The sequence below is a fragment of the Papilio machaon genome, chromosome 22 (assembly GCF_912999745.1).
Source record: "Papilio machaon chromosome 22, ilPapMach1.1, whole genome shotgun sequence".
NCBI lineage: Eukaryota > Metazoa > Arthropoda > Insecta > Lepidoptera > Papilionidae > Papilio > Papilio machaon.
Window position 1 is genome coordinate 1,364,956 of NC_060007.1, and position 7,142 is coordinate 1,372,097.

General features: G+C 35.3%; 1 protein-coding gene across 1 annotated transcript; it reads left to right on the plus strand.

Annotated features, from left to right (window-relative positions):
- Window positions 1-4,395: 4,395 nt before the first annotated feature.
- LOC123722250 (uncharacterized protein K02A2.6-like) lies at window positions 4,396-6,573 on the plus strand. The gene is made up of 2 exons (XM_045683427.1): window positions 4,396-5,535; window positions 6,310-6,573. The coding sequence occupies exons 1-2, from the start codon at window positions 4,396-4,398 to the stop codon at window positions 6,571-6,573; spliced, it is 1,404 nt and encodes a 467-aa protein (XP_045539383.1).
- Window positions 6,574-7,142: the final 569 nt, after the last annotated feature.

Genomic DNA, 7,142 nt, shown 5'->3' on the forward strand with positions numbered 1-7,142 from the left:
TCTCAATCTGCGGGCTCACAAGGGGCCCGCAGCCTAACCTAACTAACTTACCTTACCCTAACTAACCTACCAGTGTTTGGTTCGCGGGGCCGAAGCCCTACCCCTATCCACCACCCGGGGACGCGCCACGTCGGAGTTCACCTCTCCGCCCACTCGGACAACCGAGCAGGTCCGTGGTGACATTAGTTCCTAGTCTAGGACATACCTTACCTGTATCTATGATGACGTTATCTATTTAATTTTGCCTTGTCACTGTAGAGAATATTCTTGTGGATTCTGTTTAATAAAGAAAGCTTTAAATATAGAAATGATAACAAGACATTGCATTTTTTAAATCCCGGTTACGTGTAAACGTAATGCTTACGTCAAAGATGTTAAAGTATTCTCAGACACGGTCGCGACAATATTAGAATGGGCAATTTTAGCCCACAGTTGTGTAGTGTTATTTAAAGAACAAACATGGCACCGTCGCGGGTCAATACCGGATTTGAGGCCGGTCTGTCGCCGCGCTGTCTCAATGCATTGGACCTTTTTGAATCAAATGAGGCTGAATCGAATAAATATGTTTGTTTAATTGCCTTGTTTTAGATTAGAACTGCATTTAAAAATAAGACTTAATTCTTTATTGTTTTAAATTATAACAATAAAGAAAATAATCTAATGAAAGTAAAATGCATTTCACCAAAATATATGCGTGAACTTTCAAATTGTGATATCAGATGTTAAAACATACTTATTCAAAACACACTATAATTGCTATTATGAGCGTCAGTGGCTCAGGAGTTAAGCACTTGACTTGCAATCTGCAGATCTAGGGTTCGAATCCCGCCATGTACCAATGAGTTTTTCGATTTATACATGTACATTTATCCGACGTTTTTACGGTGAAGGAAAACATCTTGATGCAACCTACACATATCTGAGAAGAAATTCAAAAATATATGTGAGAAGTCACACAACCTGCACTGGATCAGCGTGGTTGACTATGGCCTAGTCACCCCTAACTTAGGGTAGGCTTCGAGCCAATCAATCAGTCGAGACATATAGTGAGCTGATGATTTATAATTGCTATTCGTTCTTTACATAGGGTGAAGTGTACCCTTTGTTTACTCACATTGTGGAGAGTTTACACATGTGAATATTATTTATGTACGAGTATTTGGGTTAATGAACTGTGAATCATTGAATAACTGATTCAGTGTAAAGCGCGAACCCCCCAGCTGTCAAGTTCTCTTTGATGTTAGCGATGCGTCAGGGACTGCAAGCTCCACTCTTTCCTTACGCTTCATTTTACTCGATTCTCATGCATAAATAAGCTGTATTTTTTATGCTTTAAAGAATTTAAAAAGTAATAATTGTTCATTGAATCTATCTTGAAACTAAAACTTTGGCCTAGCACGAATGTTTGACACGAGCTGTTTCTGAGCTTCGATAGCAGAATATATATTGTAACTAGCTGTCGCCCGCGACTCTTACTCGTTAAAAAAAACTTAATAAACTTAATAGGGGTATGAAAAATAGATAGTAGTCGATTCTCAAACCTACTGAATACGCATATAAAATTTGGTAAAAATCGGTAAAGCCATTTCGGAGGAGTACGGTAACTAACATTGTAACATGGAAATTTTATATACATATAAGATTATAAATATAAATAAAGAACTGCTTTTTATTGACAAGACTGTTTTTTTTATTGAATCAAGAACAATGAATAAATGTCAAGTAGAAGGAAAAAAAGAAAGAAAAATAAATAAACAAAAAAGGTTGCGCGGTGCGCACTGGCCACTCAACCCCGGGGCCGGTGTTGCCACAACACAAGTGCCTTCGCCATTGTCAATTATGCCAAAATTAGTATGAGATTTATGGCATACTTTACGCCCGATACGCTGCTTAAATTTTAATACAAATATCGTCGATAACGATACGATGGCGATTGTCACAATTATTCGTTCTGGGACCACTGAACAGAGCTTTTGTACCGTGTAGTCATTCTGACTGATTAACTTCACAAGCAATATTTTTAGATTACAATTATTTACAAAGCTTCTGCACACATTTCTAGGTTAACTATATACGTGATCGTATCTACAGTGAAATAAATTTAAAAGTTAACGCGAAAACTTATTAGGTCGCTGGATAACTGCCAGTAATATTGTAACGTTTTCTAAAAATATAAAATTACAAAGTACTGGAAAAGTGAGTAACTAATTGTGGTTGTGTTATCAATAAAAACACTAGGTACTCAATATTTGTCCCTACGTAGAGTCGTTATAGTATGTACTATTCCATCTCTATCAGCCGTCATATCTAAAATTCACTTCAATACAATCTTTTATTTAGTTTCACATGTATCGATGTTTATTATCAAATCTTGCAAATTAAATTTAATCCATATCCAGGTTACTGACTGAGCTGAAATTTTGCAAACAAGTGTAAATCACGTGAAAATGCAAATTATGATGACGTCGTACAGATCTGATAATGAAGCTGGAAAGTGGTCATAGGAACTTCGCAATGAATTAACACAACCTCATCGAGTTTAGGCTCGTTTCAATCGTCTTGAATTTAATCGTCAAAAACATAATAAAAGTTTGTTTTTTAAAAAGGTTTTTTCTTTTAACTGTTTTTACACATTACCTCTTACAAATAATTTCATAATCCTTACTGTAATAGCTATTTTTCTGTTACTTTCTTGGTTAAAAACTTTTTACGTAATTCATTGACTTCCTTATCCCACTCATAAGGGGTCAGCGCGCCAGATTTTTATTCTTCAGATTCATTTACCGTCCCTCATTTCAGTCGTCACTCCCTTCTTGATCATGCCACCTTACTCAAAGTAAACTTTACGTAATTGTTTACACAAATGATTTCCGTTCACACCAAAGGTAAAGGCCAGACAAAACAAACGTAAAGCCAAATGTCTTTAGGCAAAACAAATGCATACTGGAGTCGACGATTGCAGACGTTACATGGATCACGTACGAATGCATCTGGAAAATTTCCACGACTTTAAACATATAGAAATGTCTGAAAGATGTCTAGACTAGAATCTATTATTCATATTTGATATTTCAGTATATTTCCATGAAAGTTGAACTAAAGTCTACACGTGTATGTAACTAGTTATATTTCGGTATTTCATTTTAAAGTTTGCGTGCATCGTTTAACGTAGAATTCCACTGCTGTGACGTTTTCATTATTATGCTTTAGATTTAGACATTCTATCTCATCTTTAATCTTGCGAACACTATTTAATTATGTATATAATCTTCTACATTATATAGTTATTTTCAATATTATCTTAATATTAATATGTAGAAGTTCAAAATCCCTACAACTTCGAGCACAATACCTTTACAAAAGACAACACTAATGCTTATGTTGGCAACACAATAAATCAAGTAGAAATGTAAGTATAAATAACCCTTGTTATAATTCTGTACACAATGGAGTTATGCTCCATTGTACTCTATAACATATTGCAGTAAAACCCACGCGAAAATGACGGTTTATTTTCGTCACAACTATTTTAGTACAAAAGAAAACTCCACAAATATCAGTATGATCCATAAATCTGTCAAAGTTCTAATGTAGTCTATTGCGGCGTAAATAACTCCCGCGTAACGCCAGTAAACTAGCAAAAGTGCTTTTTCACTGAATTAAAGTAATAGATTTTTTTTACATTCAAGATAGAGGAACTTAGATGCAAGCTAGATTTTGGTTTCGAAAATGAGTAATTAAAAATTCACTAAATTCGCTTCGCCATTTCGGCGAATCTAGGTGGCCTCTTGCTCGTTTGCCACCTTATAATATAAAAATAAAACTGATAGATAGAAAACCCAACTAATAACCATAAAATAACCTTAAAGCCTAGAGAAAATGCACTTTAATTTAACAGTACATTGTTAAGATTAATCATATAAATTATTGTAACCTACATTTTCATTTTATACTTTTATAAACCAACATAAATGCATGTTTATTATGTTTATAAAAAAAACATTTTGCGTTTAATCCGTAATAAAGTAAACATAACCACGTCTTTGATCACGTATCGGATGGATACTTCTATATATTTATAAAAGATAGACTGTAATTGGGTAATTCACCATAGGTTTGAGCCACACGCTTTGAAGAATTAAATATTTACTATATGAAACGCTAAGTAAAAAGGGCATCGAAATTATTGGTTGATAGAATTTGAGTAATGTCAAAGAAGGAATTTCTCAAAGATAAAACAATAAATATTACAAAAAATTGTCCATTATTTATAACCAGGATAACCAGGTTTGCCTACAACGCAAACCTAATCTGCACTACAAGGCACCAAGACCCAATTCGCACCAACTAGAAGAGCCGAACAATAGCGATAACGATGACTTGAACGATATCAATATGATATCTGGCGAAAGAACTGAGAAATTCATGATATCAGTACAGATCGAGAACGCAAAGCTGAAAATGGAATTTGATACTGGAGCAACATTAACGTCAATGTCAATGCGAGACTATAGAAAACTGAATATTGGAAAAAGACTGTTCCACACAGATATTAAACTTCGTACTTACACAGGAGAAGTAATAAAACCAGTTGGAGTCACTTACGTTAAATGCAAATACCAAGAGAAGGAATTTCACGGTAAACTATATTTAATCAATGGCAATGTAGATCCTATTTTTGGACGCAGTTGGATGAAGGAACTGGAAAACTTGAACTTAGCAGATATAAAAACTATACAAGACACAAAGAACTTAGAACTAGACCAACTCTTACAACTTTATAAAACTTCAGTTTTTAAGTCCGACCTGGGTAAAATACCTAATTACAAGGGACACTTAAACCTTAAAGAAAACACACAACCAATTTTTATCAAACCTCGAAGAATACCCTACGCTTTAAAAACTAAAGTGGATGAAGAAATAGAGCGACTTTGCAAGCTAGGGGTCATTACGAAAGTTGACCACTCTGAGTGGGGAACCCCAGTGGTACCAGTTGTCAAACCGAACGGGTCAATCCGACTTTGCGCAGACTACAAAGTTACACTAAATAAAGTCATATTGGATGAACAATACCCAATACCGATGATAGAGGATATCTTTGCAGAAATGAACGGCGGCAAGCTATTTTGTACACTTGACATAACTCAAGCATACCTTAATATGGTCATGGACGACGAAAGCGCAATGCTACAAACACTCAGTACACACAAAGGTACATACAAAGTAAACAGACTTATGTTCGGTGTGAAAGTCGCACCGAGCTTGTGGCAAGGATTTATGGACAGACTTTTGCAAGGGCTGGAAGGAGTCAAATGCTTTTTCGATGATATAATTATACAAGGAGATTCAAAGGAAAAATTGTTACAAAGACTTAAGCTTGTGCTTGATAAACTGAAAGAAAGCAACCTCAGAGTAAACAAGGATAAGTGCCAATTTTTTAAAACAAGTATAAATTACCTAGGGCACACTATTGATAAAGATGGCCTGCACAAAAACAAGGACAAGATAAATGCTATAATAAAAACAGAACGCCCAGTAAACACTGCAGGATTGAGAACGTTTCTCGGTATGGCAAATTTTTATAATAAATTCATACCCAATCTCGCATCCATCACGAATCCCTTGAACAACTTATTAAAGAAAGAATCAAGCTTCCAATGGACTACACAATGTGAAGAAGCCTTCACCAAAATCAAAAAAGAAATATTAAGCGAAAGAGTATTGACACACTTTGATCCAACAAAACCACTAGTATTGGCCACTGATGCTTCACCACTAGGGCTTGGTGCAGTCCTATCTCACAGACTTACTGACGGATCAGAGAGGCCTGTTGCGTTTGCCTCGAGAACATTATCTGACAGCGAGAAAAGATATAGTCAAATTGACAAAGAAGCTACGGCGATTTACTGGGGATTAAAAAAAATTTTTCTACTATATCTACGGCCGAAAATTTACCCTCATAACAGACAGAAAAGATATAGTCAAATTGACAAAGAAGCTACGGCGATTTACTGGGGACTAAAAAAATTTTTCTACTATATCTACGGCCGAAAATTTACCCTCATAACAGACCACAAACCACTTACAAGCATATTTCATCCAAATAAAACCTTACCAGCAATGAGCACTATGAGGTTATTTCATTACGCCCACTTCTTGTCCGGATTTGACTACAATATTGAATATAGAACTTCAGCGAATAACTCCAATGCCGACTACCTATCAAGATTTCCAATAGAGTCTACAAGGATTAATAAAAATAATGTAAATATAGACAACAATGCATTTTATTTCTTTATGTATATTTAGGTACGCACGTCGCTACATGCCATGTTCTTGAGAGGGGAACTCCGACGACCATCAGTTAAACACCAGCCACATCCTATCAAAGAGTTCAATCCAGGCGACCGCATCCAGGCTCGTGATTATACCGTCGGCTCCACGCAGCGCTGGCGTTTCGGGTCCATTCAGGAACGTTTAGGGAGACTACATTATAAAATAATAACTGATGACGGCTCTGTCTGGCGCAGGCACATTGACCAGCTCCTAGCTGCTCCCTTGGTCCAAAGCTAGGGGGGAGAAACTGTGGTGTATCACCTCTTTCATAATGTTACTGGCCGATAAGCCAGTGAGATTATAATCAAGAATATGTCAACTATGTCAATTATGTCATTAATAAAAATATAATGTAAATATAGACAACAATGCTTTTAATTTCTTTATGTATATTTAATAACGACGAATGAGCGCTACTTCACCATGGCAACGACGTGACAATATATAACGAAAATTCATAGAAATAAAATGTACTTCTTGTGAAGACTTTGTTCCTTCACTAATTAATCGAAAGGAACTTCGTTCCATCCGGGTGTCCCTTGACACCTCTCAAGTTTTTTTTTCTTTTTTACTTTTTTAAGAACAATATTTTATGTTAGTACATTATGCATTAATTGAAAAATACGATATAAATATCGGATATGCAAGCCCGATATTTTGATATCACGCTTTATTATTTATTTATTTATTTATTTATTTATTTACAACACAATAAAAACCTAAAATAGAACTATGTCCCACAAAATTATATGACATAATTTGTCATATAATATCATTATCATTTTTTATTTCCATGAAGTTAACAA